Here is a 19,958-nt window from a genome sequence, read left to right on the forward strand (position 1 = left end):
ACAAAAAAAATTTGTTCTTACAAGTTTCAAAATATGCATCCCTAGATGTTAGCCAGAAATTTCAAACACAAAATCTGAAACAGACTATCAATTCTCTGCATTGTACATGTGAAATACCAAGACATTTTTATTTTTCTCAATAGTACAAATGTATTGATCACTAAAATTCAGAGTTAGAGATGAGTGAATCAGTGAACTGTGGTTTTCTTAACAAATAAAGCCAACTTTTTTTTTCTTTCACATATAAGTGAGAACATGTTGTATTTGTTTTTCTTTGCTTGACTTATATCACTCAACATAATACCTTCCAGCTTAATCCATGTGGCTGCAAATGACAGAATTTCATTTTTTTTTCATGGCTGAATAATATAGTAATAATATTCCACTGTGTGTATGTATACACACACACACACATACACACCATATTTTCTTTATTTATCCATCCATTAATGGACACCTGTCTATAGAATTAACTCTGCTTCCCTAACTGTTTAATATATAATATTTATGCTTAAATCCAGTTAACTTGACTTTAAAGACGGGAATAGCCAATTTGTGAGAAGGCCACATTGCAGAGGAACTGTGGGGACCTCTAGGAGCTGTCTGCAGTCCCTACTGATAGTCAGCAAGAAAGTAAGGACCTCAGACCCACAAACAAAATAACTGAATTCCACCAACAACCACATGAGCTTATATAAGAACTCAAAGCTCTAAAAAGAAATGTATCCTGGTTGAAACTATGACTGGAGACTTGTGAGTCCTTGAGCAGAGGACCCATTTAAGCCATGCCTGAACTGATGACTTAGGAACTGGAAGAAAATAAATGTCTTAAACTGATAACTGTGGTAATTTATTACACAGCAAGAGAAAGACAATATACTATCCAACGTCTCTAGCCCTTGTCTGCTCCAGGATGTCATTTTCTTCCTGCTTCTAACCAACTTTTTACTTCTTTTCTTCTTCTTCTTTTTTTAATTTATTTATTAATTCTTTTTATTTGGACATGACTTTTGATTTTTAATCAACCAACCAACGTACAAACCGTTTTTGCAGTAAGTACTGGATCTTTTAAGATCATTTTTGCTTCTTAGGCATCTCCAGAAAGGGTTTCATAGAAGGAGTCAGTCTATTGTCCTATCTCCAAGGTCCCCATTTTGCCTTTGAAGATCACCCTTCACTCTATGTTGTGAGTGAACCGGCAAGAGGAGCAGCAGGGAGATCAGTTAGGAGGCTACTGTGGAAGTTCAGGTAACAGATGATAGTGACTTAACTAGGGCATGGCAAGGAAACTAGACAGAAGCAGAGGGATTTGAGGGAAGGTAACAGAAGTGACCCTCAACTTAAGTATATATTGATAACCACTGTTGATATTATAATAGCCAGGTAATATTTAGCATGTTTTCTTTTTCTTAATGCATATGTTTATAATAGTATATTTTTAGAGAACTGGAATAACATTTTGTTTTTATTCATTTATTTATTTACTTATTTTTGCGGTGCTGGAGATTGAACCCAGGACCTTGTACATGCAAGGTAAGTACTCTATTGACTGAGCTACATCCCCAGCCTTTGTTTTTTAATTTTATATTTTGACCCTTTACCCTTGTTGTGACCATTTATCTAAAGCGCTAAATACCATTTAAAAACACATAAATAAATATAGTCATCTAGTGCATTTCTGGTTAAAATCTTGTGTCTGTGAGTATTTTAAATATATTTGATTTTTTTCTAATTATAAAACCTAGTTTTACTTCATAGAAACCTATTCTATTTTTCCTTACCTTTTAGTTAAGCTTTAAAAAGAAATGTGTCTAAGTATTGTACTACTTAGGCTAATAACCTTCAGAAAGAAAACACTAGTTCTCAACGCTATCAGTAGCATGTGAGTATGTGTTTCTTTTATAAATCAGAAATTGCATAATATTTACTTTTACTCTGTACTTATTCAGTATTGCTGAGAATTTTTCATTATTTATTGTCTGTTCTTTTTTCTACCAGGGCACTGGCCTTTTTTTTTTTTTTAATAAATCAACTTACACGTGTCCTCTATATATTTAACCTGTTGCTATATATATTCACAGGTTATGCTTTCTATTTGTCATTTGACTTCTTACTTTTATGCTGTGCTCTGAAACCATTTTTAGTTTTCATGTATCTAAATTCATCTCTTTTTTTTTCTTTGTCATTTCACCCTTTGCTCTTATGCTTAAAAATACTCTCATACTACAATAATAAAGGCATCCTTAAACTGTTTTTTATGGTTGCCTTTAAAAAAACACACACACACAAACTGTTATCTGAAAATCATTTTTGTGTATAAAACACGAGTCAAGCAAGTTTTTTAAATCATGAAAATTTAAATTCATTAAATTTTTCCTAAGTATATTTTGGAAAATATGCTATCTGTACTAATCTGATCAAACACTTTCTAATCTCAAATTCTTTTTCCTTTAAACAAATGGGCCTTCAAACACAGACTTAACTGACATGACTACGATAGAAGCAAACTTAATGCTACCTCTAACCTTAGATTCAGTGGACAAGAAAAGCAAATCCTTGTCAAAGCAATTAAAACAACAAAAGGCTACAGCTTCTCATCACTCAGACAGTCCAACATAGCACCAATGTAATCTGGGGAGGGTATCTTTATGGAATATTACGTCTTTCTCGCTCATGGTAGAAAGAACGTTTCCATCAGCAGTCTCAGATAGAGAGCACCAGTCTGCTCAGCAAAGGTAACTCACCAAAATCTTTCTAAATAACATCACTACAGATCAGCTACACTCTTGCATTTTGAACACAGTTGTTTATGTCTAAATAAACAGATAAGATGTATCACTCAGCTTTATACTTAAATCCAATTGACTACAACTACTTTAATTGTCTCATTACAAAGTGGTTTCTGTTACGGGACCCCCAAAAGGAATTTGTTTAGGGAACTCTCCCAAAACACTGTTAAAGCAATAATGTATTAATCTATTATCATCAAAGGACAACCCCCACACTCCACAGGAAAAAAAATGATAAGTAGAGGTTCTAGGTAAGGTATACTGTTATCAGGGAAACAAGCAGGCAACCTATCCAACATCCTATCAACGGGATAATATAGGTTCCTAGTTTTAGGATGTACACTGCATATGACTTGCATATGACACAAAAGTGACAAAAATGTTACTGAGTCAACTTAAATCCTGAAAAAGTCACTCTATTCTGTCCCAAAAGTATTTGTCTTGAGTTTTCTCTAATGAACCTAGAAAAGCCAACATATTTCATGAGGGCTAAAACTTTTTTAAAGGTTAATGGAAAAATATTTTTGAGGAAAAAATGCCTCCAAATAATATTTTAGTGGGTGGATTCGGCACATACCAGTGAATACCTTTGAGCTTAATCCAATTTTGAATTAAGCTAGAATTCACCTTTAAGAAACAACCTGTTTCAAGTAAAACCCTGTTATTAATAAGAAACATGGACTGTGAATACAAAAAAAAAAGATATTATCAACTGAACTGTATCTAAATATTTTACAAAGTTTTCCGTAAGCAATCAGTAAATCTTTAAAATAAATGATCTTTTAAAAAATTTGTTAGTCATTCCTCTGTAAAAGCTAGCTTTTTATGTGTATGCCAAGCATAAAATTGCCCTATGACAAATTTAACAAAAACTTCACATTATAGTGTAACGTTTTCTAGTATTTCAACATAATGACAATGATTTGAAGGATAAAAACACAGAATAGTCTACGTTCTGATACACTTCAGTATGATGAAGAAAGCCTGAGAAGCAAACCAAAATTAGGTCCATATTTTAAAGCTGCAGGTAATCAAGCCAGGAAAATAAATTGAGAAACCAGTCTATGTAATCACAATCACTTGCAAAACCATTTCAAGTATTTTTTCAATTGTAACTGTTAGCAGTTTCTATGACTATAATCTTTTAAAAAAAATCTTCCACTTCAAAAATTAAACGTACATGTACATTAACATTTTTTGTCTACTTATAGTTAGGTGCTAGCTATGCCAGATTAAAATTTCCTTCTTTCACTTTCCAATTCTGCATTCCCTTCTTTTAATTTTTGTATATTATGACTTCAAGTTAATTTTGTGTTATTTATGCATATAATGACTGGCTAGAAATTTGATCTTCAAAGCTACAGTAATGTAGAATTTGACAAAGAAAATGATGCAGAGAGTCACTTCATGACAACACAATGTTTTTCACAAGGTTAATGTTACCTTTTCAGATGTTTTTCAAGGTTGGTTAATCATTTTACAAATATTCAATAATTTAAGTGTCTCAACATTATAAATTTGTATATATAACTCTTAACATAGCATATTGAAAATAAGATATAAAATGAACTGTTCATGGCTTGACAATATGTCATTAAGGCACCCAGTGCTGGCAACCTCAAATTTCTATCTTCCTCAACCTGTGTCATCCTAAAATTTCCAAGATTTAACCCTTGCCTAAAACGTTAACAGGTATTTTTCACAGGGCAGAAATCACTTAGAGCAGAATTTCAAACTTAAGGAACTGATCAAATAAAAGAGAAGTTAACCTAAATATTACCATTAAATTAATTTTCATGTAATTGACTTATCACCTGAGTGATCCATTACTAAGCAGAAACCAACTTTTTCCTAATGTATTTAAGTAGTTTTACACTGGCTCTGATGGATCTGGAGCTTCGTTCATTAGTGAGCCATCAAACCTTGGGCTACACTACAGTTTCTATTCTTCAGATTCTCATCATCTATGGTAACCTGAAGCAGAACCACCTGTGTTAATTTGAAGAACTATGTCAGCTTTGTTATCCTCACAGTCGGGAAGGGATGTAAGAATATTCTTTGAAATTCCAAATTTGAACCATTATAGAACAGAGAAATTCTTTTTTTAACAGTTTAGTTAATTTGTTGTTGTTTTGTTTTGGTACTGGGAATTGAACCCAGGGGTGCTTTACCACTGAGCTATATCTCCAGTCCATTTTTATTTTTTATTTTGAGACAAGGTCTCGCTAAGTTGTCCAGGCTAGCCTCAAACTTGTGATTCTCCTGTCTCAGCCTCCTGAGTAGCTAAATAGGCACACACCACTGCACCGAGCTCAATTTAGTTGTTTTAAACTGGCTTCAAATAGTTTAAACAATCTTTGGGGCACTCTTACATATTTCTGATAACTTAATAAACTGATTAGCTGTGGGAGACCAACCTCGCACGTGACTGAGTTAACTCCCCTGCTGGGCAATCTGGTGTCAGGCAACCAGGCTACTAGACTGCCATACTCTTCTAGGGTTCAAGTGACTGTTTTCGTGCCTGGGCATGTCTTGCTACAGCCTCATGGGTGGAGCTAGGCTCACCTGTTCCTTTGTAATATTACCCCTTACCCTGTTTAGGATAGAATCTTCCATGGAAGTGCCTTGTATGTGTTCCCTTCTCTTACTGTGCCCTTGAGTGTGGCCAACCCAGGTTTTTAGTCAACCTGCTGGCAGTGGACATCATGAAGATAGACTCAGCCCTCTGAAACCTGACCCCTTGCCTCATTTGAATAGCTTCTCCTCAATAAAAGGGGTCAGCATGTGCTCTCTCTCTCTCTTTCTGCGGACCCTTAAGGTCAGAGGAGCGGTCACAGTGACCCCAAAGAAAAAGGTATTTGTGTCTCTTGTGTGGTTATTTCGTGCAGCCCAGTTAGCCCTGTTTACCTGGAGTGACCCCTGAGCCTTTTAGTCCTGAGAACAGAAACCCGGCAATTAGCCTTTTTTATATATATTCTTTTCATATTTGCAAAGGAGTTCCAGTATCATTTAGCAAGTTAAAAAAAATCAACACATAATACTAATAGCCAAAATATCTCTGTTTATAGTTTGTTTTAGAAATGTGTTTTTTCTTAAATGTTTTAGTTGTAGATGGACACAATATCTTTATTTATTTATTTATTTATTTCTATGTGGTGCTGAGGATCGAACCCAGTGCCTCACACATGTGAGGCAAGTGCTCTACCACTGAGCTACAACCCCAGCCCAATATCTGTTTACTGATACAGCCTGTAGGCTATCTACAATGTGATTTCATGTCCAGTTAATCACTATATGACTTCCATATTCAAATATGTAATGTTCATATGTTCTTCAAAAACATGGCTAGTGTCAAAATATGACTCAAGAATAAACTATTCTTTAGTCACAATGTTCATGGTAAAATATATCTGACAAATAAAAAGGATAAGAATTAAATTTTTGGCAAGAGTACTTAGACTTTTATCACTTTTATAACAGATGGGGAAAGGAGGATGGAAGGAAATCAACATTCATTACAAAATTACTAGAAACAGGTACTATGTTAAAATACTTTACACAAAACTTCAATCAATTTTAATATTCCCTATGTTCTCTTATCAAGTTATTATAAGCCAATATATTCAAATATCAAAGGAATTAAATATACTCTCTTAGAATCCTGAACTGATTCCATTTTTTCTATGGTGTATATGCAAAACTCATCACATTTTTCAACACTACTGTATAGTCCAAGGTCTCTCAGTCACATTAATTTCAATTATTCTCAGAAAGTTACCCTAAAAATACCATTAGCTCACTGAAATATTCTTTTCAAGAGGCTAGTTGAGTCAAGAATTCAATTCTTACAAGCATGCATTGGTAATATCTGTTATTAATTTCATTATATATACATAAAGATGTGAGCTGCCAATCTTAAAGACTAAATACCCTTTGTTATGGCAATTTTCAGATTTAACCTCCTTTTTCAGTGCCTAGAGGTTGTAAGGAAGAGAAACAGGGTTAGAAATTAGATAGATTGAGCATTTTCAAAACCAAATGTTTTCATTCATTGATTTACAGTAAAATGGTCATTTCAGTGAAAACAGATGCTTTTAAGAGGGTACAGTGTCTAAAAGTCCAGTGCAAAATATCTTGATTAAATACATTTGAAAAAGAAATAAACTGAATTTGAGTTTTAAGCATTAAGAATACTATACATGAAATAAGACCATAAGCAACTTTATATTTATATTTAGTGATTTTAATTAAATAATAAAAATTCTAATGACTCAGCAAAATGTGGAAAATGTTTATAGCACTATTAAAAGAAAACAACAATAAAAATTTTATCAGTATAATTATATAAATATTTGCATAGACATTAAAATTAACTTTGAAAACAGCTGATCTGAGAGCTAATTGATTTGTAGATAATTGTTTTTTTTATTTTTATAAGAATATTATATCAATAAAATGACAGTTTGAAAAATATCATCACTATATGCATCTGCAATGGTTTCGCCATTTTAAGGATATGAGTGTCTGTGTCTTAGTTTCCAGTTTTCTTTCAGGAAAGCAAACACCACAACTCCACTATATCCTCCACAATGTTTAAAGCAGCATCCAGTGCCCAGACAGAACCAGTCAGTACTACTGATGAACACCAAATGCAGACAACATAAAAATGAGAACTTACTGTTATTTGTTGGTTCAGGAAACCCAGCCTTTGGACCACTCCAGCCTTTGTTTTCTCCTGTCTGAAAGATTAAATCAATTGTTTAAATCCAGAGAAAAAGGCTTATTTACAAAATGAAATAAAATACTGACAATCAATTAAGCAAAGTAAGGGTAATGATTTCTCCTATGGTAGTTCTGTGCACTCTCTCCAAAGAGAAGATGGCTACAAGAGTAACTAATGGGGCCTGGGGTTGCAGCTCAGTGGCGGAGTGCTTGCCTCACACATAAAGCACTAGGTTAGATTTTTCAGCACCACATAAAAATAAATAGATAGATAGATAGATAGATAGATAGATAGATAGATAGAAAGAATAAAAAGGTATAAGAAAAAGAGTAACTAATGTAAACAGTATCATCTATATTTGAATCTATTTCAAACTCTCCATCAACTTTCAACTGCACATGTAAATTTACAATTCAAAGTATCAAAAAAGCCTAATATTGGTGCAGTGATGCACACCTGTAATCCCAGCAGCTTGAGAGGATCAGGTGGGAGGATCATAAGTTCAAAGCAAACCTCAGCAATTTAGTGAGGCCCTAAGCAACTTGGCAAGACCCTGTCTCAAAATAAAATACAATAAATAGGGGCTTGGAACATGGCTCAGTGGTTAAGTGCGCCTGAGTTCAATCCCTGGTAGAAAGAAAGAAAGAGAGAGGGGGGAAGGAGGGAAGGGAGAAAGGGAGACTAATATTAAGTGTAGTGTGTATAAGATAGGCTCTAAGTGATTAAAAAATATTTAATTCATTTGTAAATAAACAATATTAGTAATCACAAATACTAAAGTGACTAAAAGACCTTCATTATCAATCCTAAAGTTAAATTAAGAATAGAAGTGTTAACAGGAACTTACCTCAACATTGTAAAAGCTATTTATTCTAAGCCTCAGGCAAGCACTATTCTAAATGGAGAAAAATGGAAGGCATTCCCTCTAAAATCTGGAACAAGACAGGGATGCCCTCTCTCACCACTTCTATTCAACATAGTTCTCTAAACACTGGCCAGAGCAATTAGACAAAAGAAATTAAAGGCATAAAGATAGGAAAAGAAGAACTTAAATTAGCACTATTTGCAGATGACATGACCCTACCCTAGCAGACCCAAAAGGTTCTACCAGGAAATTTCTAGAACTAGTAAACTAATTCAGCAAAGTGGCAGGATGTAAAATCAACACCCATAAATCAAAGGCATTCCTGTGTATCAGTGACAAATCCTCTGAAATGGAAATGAGGACAACCACCCCATTCACAATATCCTCAAAAAAAAAATAAAATACTTGGGAATCAACCTAACAAAAGAGGCGAAAGACCTATACAACGAAAACTACAGAACCCTAAAGAGAGAAATAGAAGAAGACCTTAGAAGATGGAAAGATATACCTTGTTCATGGATAGGCAGAATTAATATCATTAAGATGGCTATATTACCAAAAGTACTCTATAGGTTCAATGCAATGCCAATCAAAATTCCTCGCAGAAATAGAAAAAGCAATCATGAAATTCATCTGGAAAAATAAAAGATCCAGAATAGCTAAAGCAATTCTAAGCAGAAAGAGTGAAACAGATGGTATAGCAATACCAGATAAATAGCACTCTGATGGAGAAACAGATCCCTCCAAGGATGACAGAAATTTTAAAAGATTTTGAAAAACCACTAAAAATTGTTATCAGTATGAAAACCTTGTGAGCAGAAAGAAAATATATTCAATATTTTTTTTCATTCTTTCTTTACATTTAATTTTATTAATAGCTCCAAAAGGGGCTGAGGTTGTGGCTCACGAGTAGAGCACTCGCCTAGCACGTGCAGGGTCCTGGGTTCGATTCTCAGCACCACATAAAAATAAATAAATAAATGGGTGAATAAATAAATAAATTAATTAATTAATTAAGGTGTTGTGTCTAACTACAACTAAAAAATAAATATTACAAAAAAATAGCTCCAATACTGTTTGTACTTATTGAACAACTAACACTATTTAAGTACTTAGAAAAATATTTATGTTTCAGGAATTCTAGAAGAGTTCCACAATTAGCCTCAGGACTGTCTAGACTTTCCAAATGAATAAATTACATTTTTTAAATGTAGAATTAAAAAAAAAACTATTACATAATTGTATTGATTTTTCTGTCCTTTACCTTGCTTTTTTATTTTAACTATATATTTGAAACAGGGAAGTAACAATTTTCATCTGAGAGCTTTGTCTAATATTGAAATTTCTCACTCTTTTAGGAGAATATGAAGAAATAAAGTCAACGGGGACAAAGTCAAAGTGATTATTAATTGTTGAGCGACACAGCCGAAGCAGCCCCAGCAAACTTCCAGCTGATTGGCTCACTGCGGCCCCAGCAAACTTCCAGCTGATTGGCTCCTCTGCAGTGATGCTCATGGGGCTGTTTCCCCGCCTTTTCAGACCACGGAGCTGCTCATTGGGGGATTCTTTTGGCTCCGCCCACGCGACCCAGCCAATCGGCCTCAAGGGCGGGAAGAGTGCCAGTTGAGGTGCTCGCCAGAAGAGCCAGTGGTGGCAGTTGGGCTCTGAGGGAATTCCTGAAGAGCTCTGTGGTGCGGCATGTGTGTTCTAAAAATAAAGTTCGTTCCTGCTTGATAAGTGGCTCCTGAATTGTGCCCAGCCAGACTGCGGCATTTGGTGGCCCTGAGGGTAAGTGATAAGGTAAACTGCTCGCCCCTGAGGGCAGGGCGAGAGGATGGGTAGCCATTTTAAGATTCCTCTTCTGTTTTGTTTCCCTTTTGTTTTAAGTTACCTGTCCCTGGAGATGGGTGAGACGGAAGAAAAACCGCTCATATCTGAGGAAAAACTATTTGCGTCTGAGGAACAGATAGGGAGAAAGGATGGATGTACATTTCAGGATAGAAAGGCTGTCATAATGAATTTTTGTTCCATTTTTGTTTCATTTTGTCTCGGTTTTGTTTTGCATTATCTTAGTGAGGGGTATCTTTGTCACGGAAATATGGGATTAAAAATTAGTAAAAAACAAACCGAAAAAATGTTAACTAAATTGTTAGAGGAAGGAGGCACCCCAGTAATATCAAGAACAATTAGGGCATACGTTGAAGATTTAAAAAGGATAGAAAAGGAAAGCCCAGGAACTCTGCCAGTTGACACATTACTGTTATGGATGTTGGTACAATCTTTTTTACTTAGTCAAGGAGAAGACATTTTAGATCAAGTAAAAGAGGAGGCCTCTCGAGATAGTCAGAAAGGGGAAGAAAGTTTAGAGCAGAAAAAGCCATTAGGAGAAAAGTTACAACAGGAGACTGCTACTAACACCTTTCTATCACCAGAGGGCGTAAGTGTCCAACCAACAGCTCCACCTCCATATGCTGGGAGGCCCCCAACCCCCATAGTTGATAGATGGGATCCTGAGACAGGACCTCAAACATTAGCATGCCCTGTATTTGAGCAGGCAGGAGGGCAGCGAATTCATGCGTTAGATTTCAAAACAGTGAAGCAGCTAAAAGAGGCTATAACAACCTATGGTCCTCAAGCATCCTTCACTGTAAGCATGGTCGAATCCATTACCAATCTGAACACGATGCCAGCAGATTGGACTAGTATGTGTAAAGCTGTGCTAAATGGAGGACAATACCTGTTATGGAAGGTTGCCAATGAGGAATTTTGCACGGAGACGGCTAGGCAAAATGCAGCAGCCGGTTATTCTCAGAGAAATCTAGATATGTTGTTAGGAAAGGGACCTTATGAGGATCAGCGGCAACAAATTGCATATGATCCTGCCATATATTCACAAATTGCTGTAGATGCGGTTAGGGCATGGAAGACTTTACAAGGACATGGAGATTTACAAGGTCAATTATCTAAGGTAATACAAGGAGCTAATGAACCTTACACTGAATTTGTAGATAGGCTTATTCAAACAGCTACCAGAGTTTTGGGGGATACAGAACAAGCAATGCCATTAATTAAACAGCTAGTCTATGAACAAGCGAACAGATGGTGCAAGGAGGCCATTAGACCATGGAAACATGGAGATTTAAACACATATATTAAATTATGTAGAGACATTAATAAACAAGGGCAAGTCTTGGCAGCTGCAGTACAACAGACTTTAGATGCCAGGCCAAAAACATGCTACAATTGTGAACAAACAGGACATTTTAAAAGGAATTACCCCATAGGAGGAGGGTTTAACAATACTAGGTATCAAAGGGGTAGAATACCGGGTATTTGCCCATGATGCCATAGAGGGAGACATTGGGCTAATGAATACCGTTCTCAAACCACCATAGAGGGTACTCCGTTATCAAAAAATAGACAAGGACCAGGTGTTTACCCACGAAATCGTGGAGAAAGGCATCGGGCTCCGTTGCCAAAAAATGGACATGGGGGCCCAATGCTCCGGGGCCCACGACCACAAATATATGGGGCACTGGAGGAACCCAGCAACACCATCAGGGTAGTGCCCAGGACACATTATCCATTAGATCCCTCACTAGACAAACCATGTCCTAGAACGAGAAAACTCAGCAGCTCATCTCCCAGATTTCACTTCCTGTAACTCTTCTATTTTATACCTCAATCATTTTCTTTATTTCTATAAACATTTGTAATTAATTTCATTCAGTCCTCTAAGTCTTTGACTTTTCCAGTCTCTCTCACTACTTGTAGCTTATTATTTGCCTTGCTTGGATCCCATATCTGACATGTCCCTTCTAGTTCTTAACTATTTACCCCTTTGTCCTTCTGTTCATTCATCCTCAAATCCCCAACTACAGGTCACCTGTTTGCTTCCATGTCCAATATTCTAAAGGCTGCATAACCTTACAAACTGATGTCATTTACATTTGTAGCTTCTAACCATTCATGATAAATGGTCCCTACTCTCTGATATATGAAAGTTGATTAGAAAAATGCACATTCCCATGCATTTGAGAGCTCCATTGAAGTTGTTAAAAATGTATTTACTTGTTTGTGCTTCCTTTTTTTTTTATTTTCTTTTTCTGGAGGTAGTGGGATGGGGTGGTCCTGGGGATTGAACCTCTGGTGCTATACCATTGAACTAATCTCCAATTCTTTTTAAAATTTTGAGACAGGCTTTCCCTAAGTTTCACAGATGGCCTGGATTAGATGTGTGGGCCACCATACCCAGCCTCGTTTCTTACTCCCTTTCCTTCTACTAATGGCCAAAGATATTTAAATACTAGGTTACATTTACTGTGATTAACTCTTCATCTTCAACTGAATCCCAAGTCTACTGCTCTCCGATTTCTCCTCTAACACTAATGAAACTGCTTTATAAGGTTCCTATTTAAACATGTCAGGTTGATCAGAAGAGCAAATTCTTTTCTTTCTCAAAATATCTCTAAATTAATAATCCAATTCCTTCCTCCCCCAGACATACACACACACACACACACACACACACACACACCACACCACACACACCGAAACAACAGAAGAGAACATCAATCAAAATCTAGAACCTGAACAGCAGGTTCCAGACTGAACAAGTTGTAACTCTCTTAGCAGACATAAATGCCTGAAATCTAATCTGTAATAAACAGGATAAACATAAGAAATGTGCATACAATTTCTTTTTTTTTAAATACTTTTTAGTTATAGTTGACACAATATCTTCATTTTATTTATTGACTTAATATGTGGTGCTAAGGATGGAACCCAGGGCCTCATACGTGTTAGGTGAGCACTGTACCACTGAGCCATAATCCCAGCCCATACATGCAATTTCTTTGGGGAAAAAAGATGGAATAAGAGACAGATTTCCAAAAATCTACATTAATGGAGAAATAATCTTGTTCATTGATCAGAAGACTCAGTATTCTTAAAAAATTTGTAAATAAGAAAGCAAACCATCTAATTCTTTAAAAAGGCAAACATTTTGAACATACACTTCAAGGAATAAACAAACACATGATAATAAACACTCAACATTACTAGAGAAATACACACTAAAATCCAAACAGACCAGAGTAAGACAGGAAGGGAGAAGAAGATGTACTAAAGAATGAAACTGACCAAATTATGTTATGTGCATGTATAAATATGTCACAATGAATCCCACTATTATGTATAATTATAATGCACCAATTAAAAATATCCAAAAATCCAGACATGGTGGTGTGGTGGTGCACACCTATAATTCCAGAGATTTGGAAGGCTGAAGAAAGAGGATCACAAGTTTGAGACTAGTCTCAGCAACTTAGCAAGGCCCTGTCTCAAAATAAAAAGAACTGGAGATGTGGCTCAGGGGTGAAGCACCCTTGAGTTCAATTCCCAGTACCAAAAATAAAAAAATTTTAATTTTAAAAAAATTATGCACACACACACACACACACACACACATATACATATCTCCAGAGACAGCATAACCAAACCACCATCAAAAGTGATGGTGGTAGGGGGCTGGGGTTGTGGCTCAGCAGTAGAGAGCTCACCTAGCATGTGCGAGGAGCTAGGTTCAATCCTCAGCATCACATTAAAAAAAATAAATAAAGATATTGTGTCCAACTACAACTAAAAAATAATAATAATTAAAAAGTGATGGTGGATCAGTTCTTAGAAGGCTTGTCTCACATGCACAAGGCATACCAGCCCCCCGACACACACACACACACACACACACAAAATGATACCAACAAGAGCTAGAGAGGATGTGGAGCAAGTTGAATTTTCAAATATTGCTGGTAGGAATGTAAAATAGTACAGCCTCTTTGGAAAAACAGCTTCATAATTTCTTATAAGATTAAACACATACTTATTAAATGAATGCATACATACAGGATATAACAGAGAAATATGTACAAAGATTGCTAAGTGAATGTTTATAACTGCTTTATAATAATAGGCTCAAACTAATGATAAATTTGAGGTAGATAACTTTCAAAAGCATTATGTTAAATCTAATGAATAAACAGATACTTCTCAAAAGAACTATAAACGAATGGCCAACAAATACATGAAAAATAAAATGTTCAACACCATGAGCAATGAAGGAAATGCAAATCAAAACTACAATGAGATTTCATCTCACACCAGTTAAGAGTGTCAGTCATCAATAATACAAATAATAATAAATGCTGGAGAGGATGTGGAGAAAAAGAAACACTTTTACATTGTTATTAGAACTGTAAATTAGTACAACTGCTATGGAAATCAGTATGAAGGCTCCTCAAAAGACTAGGCATGGAACCATCATATATCCAGCTATACCACTTCTCAGTCTTTACCCTGAAGAATTAAAGACATCTCATAGAGTAAGGTACATGCATACTCATTTTTATAGCAGCACAATTCATAATAGTCAAACTACAAAACCAGCCTAAGTCTCCATCTATGAATGAATGGATAGATAAAGAAAATGTGATATATACACACACACAAAATACAGTTTTGAATTATTCAGCAAGAAAAATGAAATTATGGCATTTGCAGGAAAATGAATGGAAGTAAAGACCATCATGTTAAGTGTAATACATCAAACTCAGAAAGTTAAGGGTTATATGTTTTCTCTTGTATATGGAAGCTAGAGAGGAAAAGGGGAAGTAAAATCAAAGAGAGATCAGTAGAGGAAAGGGACTAAGGGGTGAAGGATAGGAATGGGAAATACTGGGGAGTAATACTGGCCAAATTATGTTGTTATATTGTATTCATGAATGAATATGTAACAACAAATCCCATCAATATGTACAAATATAATGTACCAATAAAAATGTGGGGAAAAACATCATGCCAAGAAATAAGAAGTAGACACAAAATAACTATATAATGTATGGTTTAATTGTTTAATATACTGCAAAAGGCAAAAAGGAACAGAAATCAGATCACTGCTTGACCAGAGGATGAATATAAGGGATCAGGTTAATTTTATAAAGCATTAAGGAATTTAAGGAAGTGCAAGAAATGCTAAAGGTCTTAATTGTGGTGGTGAGTAAATATTATCTATTTGTCAAGTTTCACTGAAGTGCACATCAATAATCTGAATTTTTTAAGTGGGGGTATATTAATGGATAAGCATAGAATATACCTATAAGGATATGTATTTTATTTTTATTTATCAAGCCCTTATGGAATGTTGAATGTATCTTAGACACTATCCTGAATGCTATACAAATACACACTCACAGTGGGAGATGCCCTTGGGACTATAAGAAGATGAGAGAAACTTTTATGTTTGATTTCTTTGTTTAATCTATTGTTTCAATTCTTTTAACCATGGATATATAATACCTATTTAAAAAAAAAAACTGCTTTGCAGGTTTTTAAAATTGCTTTTGCCATACCAAAGATCTGTTGACAAATCAAAATATTCAGTACTTATTTATTTGATTTCTCTGCAACATATGACTACCACCTAGTACTTTCAATCTTTCTCCAATCCTCATTTTTGCAGATATTCCTTTCCCCTCCTTCCTCTTCCATCCTTCATGATTCTTATCTGCTACTCACATCATGTACCAATTACACTGCTGAGAGATCTCTGGGGTCTTTCCCCTCTCCTTTCGGCCACCACAGTGTTAGTTTAGACCCTTGGTATCTCTTTTTGGTGGGGGAGGAGGGGAGTGGTACCAGGGACTGAACTCAGAGACACTTGACCACATCCCCAGCTCTATTTGTGTTTTATTTAGAGATAGGGTCTCACTGAGTTGTGTAGTATACCTCACCATTGCTGAGACTAGCTTTAAACTCTTCTTGATCCTCCTACCTCAGCCTCCAGAGCTGCCAAGATTAAAGGTGTGTGCCACTGAGCCCGGCCTTCAGTATCTCTTGAGGAAACAACTCTACATGCCTACTGGCTGGCCTCTCTGCCTTCAGCCTCACCCTAACCAAATCCATTTTCCACATTATTTACAAATTATCTTTTGAAGAATGCAAAGTAGATCATTTCATTTTCATGTTCAAGACTTGAATGATTTCTCAAGCTCTTTACTTCATATAAAAATGGTGGCCTCAGCTTTTCCTGACTTTCCAGACTCATCCCTGTGTACCCTAGGTTCCAGTATACAATGTTTGTTGTATGATCGAAACCCCTCACTCCCAACATCTAATGGTTCATTCCTTGAGTGTAAAGATCAAGATTCAGTAACCCTGTTATCTTTAGTTTTAATGGGTGTAATGGGTAATTTTATGTGTTAACTTGTGGAGTCATAGTGACCAGATAATTGGTCAAACTTTATTCTAAGTGTTTCTGTGAGAGTTTGGGGATGACATTTACATTTAAATTAGGGCCTTTTAAATAAAGTTGACTGCCCTTCCACATAAGAATGGGGTTCATATTATCAGTTGAAAGCCTGAAAAGAACAAAAAGCTGCTCTCTTGGAGCAAAAGGGAATTTCCCAGCAGATTGCCTTTGGACTGGAACTGGAACTCTTTCTTTCCTGAGTCTCCAGCCTACCAGCCTATCTAACCAGACTATAATACCCTCCACAATCAAATGGGCCAATTTCTTAAAATAAATCCCTCTGAGTGTTTGTATATGTGTGTGTATGTATGTGGTTGGTTCTCTGGAGAACCCTAATACGGCTTGTATGCAAGAAATGTTTTTCAAATAAATAAAATTAATTAATAAAATTAACGCTGATTTTTGTCTTGTTTTCTTTCACTTAATGTATAAATAAGTGTCTGTGAAGAGATGAATTTTGACATATTTTTACAAATTACTCACCAGTTTTAAGTCAATACAAACGTGTTAAGTTAAAACAACATATATACAATATAAGATCTACAGAAACTGGAACATATGTTAGGTTTCACGTTACAAATACTTTTAAAAGAAGAAAAAGCATTAACTAGCCAGGTTATAAAAACAAAATTGAAATTGCTAGCAATACTACACAAATGATTTTTTAAATCATTAAAAGAATCATGGCTGCCTCAAAAGGAAACATAAAGCTAAATATTTTTTAACAGATAACTTTATTTATTATTCTAAACTTCATAAATTTGTTTATGGAGAAACTAAAGATATCTCTGAAACAGAATCCTTATGTAAGAAAGGCCTGATCAAAAGCATATCAGTTTTATAAAAGTACTTATTAGGCCTGTTTCATTATGAATTTCCATATAAATAAAACATTGAATAATTTCTACATATGAATAGATAAAATAAGTTAATGCAAAATAAAATTAAGCCAACTCTCACCAAGTTATCTGCCAAGCCCTGAATTCAGGGTTCTGTGCATCTCTTGCAACAGAGGTAGGTGTTAATGATGTCATTAACTGCTGTAGAAGAAATTGGGGACCATGAACACAGGTCTTGGCAGAAAACAAATATCCTCTGAGTTTATCTTTAAATTTAAAGTAAACAGAAAAATCAGTTTATAGAGTGTCTGTCTAATACAGTTCTTGCCCTAAAGGGATACGTCAGAATTCTTATTTCTGTGTTTTCAGCTTAATTCCCAAAATAAAGGCTAAAACCTCTGTTCTTAAAAGGTGCAGATTAAGACTACGTCTATAGACAAAAACAATTAACTGACAAAAACAGTCATTCAATAAGTTAAAAATTATTTAACTAATATTACAGAATATGTACAATCATATAAAAATTTTTATTATTAGCTAATTATAAGATTATAAATACTAACTAATATTTCATCCTTCCCCTTAAATAGATGTTATTTTGCACCTGGAATATCTGTCTTATATAAAGATAGAGCACTGCCTCAGAAAAGTTAAAATTGACACCTACTTTAATACTAGTCATAATCAGAATTTGTTAATCACTTTAATATTCTGACAGAAAGCACACAGGCATGTAAGCTTTATTCTCACCTTGTCAAGTTGATCTTGAAGACTAGTGGATGCTTTATAACCAAGTTGTAACAGCATTGCTTCTGCAGCATTTTTTTTGGCTATCTTTTTATTAGGCCCTGTTCCAGTAGCAACTTCATTGCCTATCTTGACCTGATAAAATTAAAGAAAGAAATTAATAATAAGTGTGTTGACAAACAGGAAATCCTTACATTATAAAGCATTGTATTCCACTCTAATATTCAAAAATAAAAAGCTCAGTCCAAAACAAAATAGGAAGATAAATCCCACTATTTTATAGATATAAATGAAGAGAGAAAGCTTCATTAGCCACATGCCACTTTAAAAAAACACTTCACAATGATAATGTACTGAATATTAACTGCGAATACAAATAAAATATTAAAACCAAGATTTCAAGACCATGGTTTTAATTGACAAATAAAGACTGGATAGATAAAATTTGAAAAGGAGGGTATTTTAAGCATTCCACCTCATTCCCAGTCCCCACCATCTACCAACACATAAGGTAAGCATCCTTCGAAGTTCTTGGCTGCACAATGCAGCAATTAGATCACTCAAGCAATTCTGAATCCCTTAGTCCCCACAATGGTTTGGTAGGCACTCACTGTCCTAACTAATTTCCCTGATAACCCATGAATTCATGATTTTGGCCTTGCTCCATCTATTACATTCATTCTTCTAAATTTTGTTTCTAATTCCATTTGTCTCCAATTCCCAGCAGTCAATGGACTCTGGCTGCAAAATGTAACATAAAATTAAAAGATAGACATTAAATGATAAACTCTGGGTACATAACCCGTGTGAACTCACAGGCCCGTCAAAAACTCATCTTGTCTATTCTAACATGTCCTTGACACTAGTATGTATCCATCAAGTTGACAGGTTTACAAGTTCAAATGTAAACATCATTTTATTTTCTGCTATCAAGTTCTAGTTTGTCTTTCCCCCATATCTCTATTCCAACCTGAGGATTTCTAAATGTTTTCAATAGCTTTATCAGTTTTTAATATAAAGGTTAGAAATACCTGCATCACAAATTCTCGACGTCGAGGCATTCCTCTTTCTGAAAGCAAAACATAATCTGGTTCCTTTTCTTTTTTGGCCTGTTGAATTTGAGCCAGGCGACTAATGGGGTTCATTCCTTGACCATATTCTGGTCCAGCCTACAAAATAATTAAAGAAAAAAATTTCAAAATAAGCCTAGAAAACTTGTTATTGGATCATTAAAGAAGCCATCGTTCTCCCCTCTATCTCTACACCCCTAAAGTGTGACTGCAGAAGGTAAACAAGAGTCATTTATAAAGATTTATGAAGGCAAATCATAAAATAGACCCATAAATAAGGCTTTTATGGGATTTAGACTTACAGGTCTTATAAATAAATTGGCTCAACCATGTCTTAAAAAATTGATTCAATTCTTCAGTATGGTATAATTGCTTCACAACTTCGTATTCACCAAAAAGAATGTGAGAGCATAAGCCATGGACTGGGAAGAGATGTTTGCAACACACATATAACTTAACAAGAAATCTCCAATATTCAAATTGTGTTTTTAAAAACTCCTAAGTGGTATTAAGAAAAAGACAATATAAAAGGGAAATGGGCAAAAAGATGACAGATATTTCACACACACACAAAAAAAAAACACATATGAAAAGATAACTTCATTAGAACTTGAAAAATG

General features: G+C 35.1%; 1 protein-coding gene across 12 annotated transcripts in view; it reads right to left on the bottom strand.

Moving 5' to 3' along the window:
* Stau2 (staufen double-stranded RNA binding protein 2) overlaps window positions 1-19,958 on the bottom strand; it is a 281,161-nt gene that overhangs the window by 147,450 nt on the left and 113,753 nt on the right. For all 12 annotated transcript variants that reach the window (XR_007340579.1, XM_015485870.2, XM_048783066.1 and 9 more), the window contains 3 exons: window positions 19,300-19,437; window positions 18,272-18,403; window positions 7,468-7,528 (listed from right to left, as the gene is read on the bottom strand). Coding sequence is in view for 11 of the 12 variants with exons in the window: in XM_015485870.2 (XP_015341356.2) it covers window positions 7,468-7,528; window positions 18,272-18,403; window positions 19,300-19,437 (331 nt within the window). In the remaining variant the exon portion in view is untranslated. The remainder of the gene's footprint in view (window positions 1-7,467; window positions 7,529-18,271; window positions 18,404-19,299; window positions 19,438-19,958) is intronic.

This window comes from Marmota marmota, unplaced genomic scaffold (genome assembly GCF_001458135.2).
Source record: "Marmota marmota marmota unplaced genomic scaffold, marMar, whole genome shotgun sequence".
Classification (NCBI taxonomy): domain Eukaryota; kingdom Metazoa; phylum Chordata; class Mammalia; order Rodentia; family Sciuridae; genus Marmota; species Marmota marmota.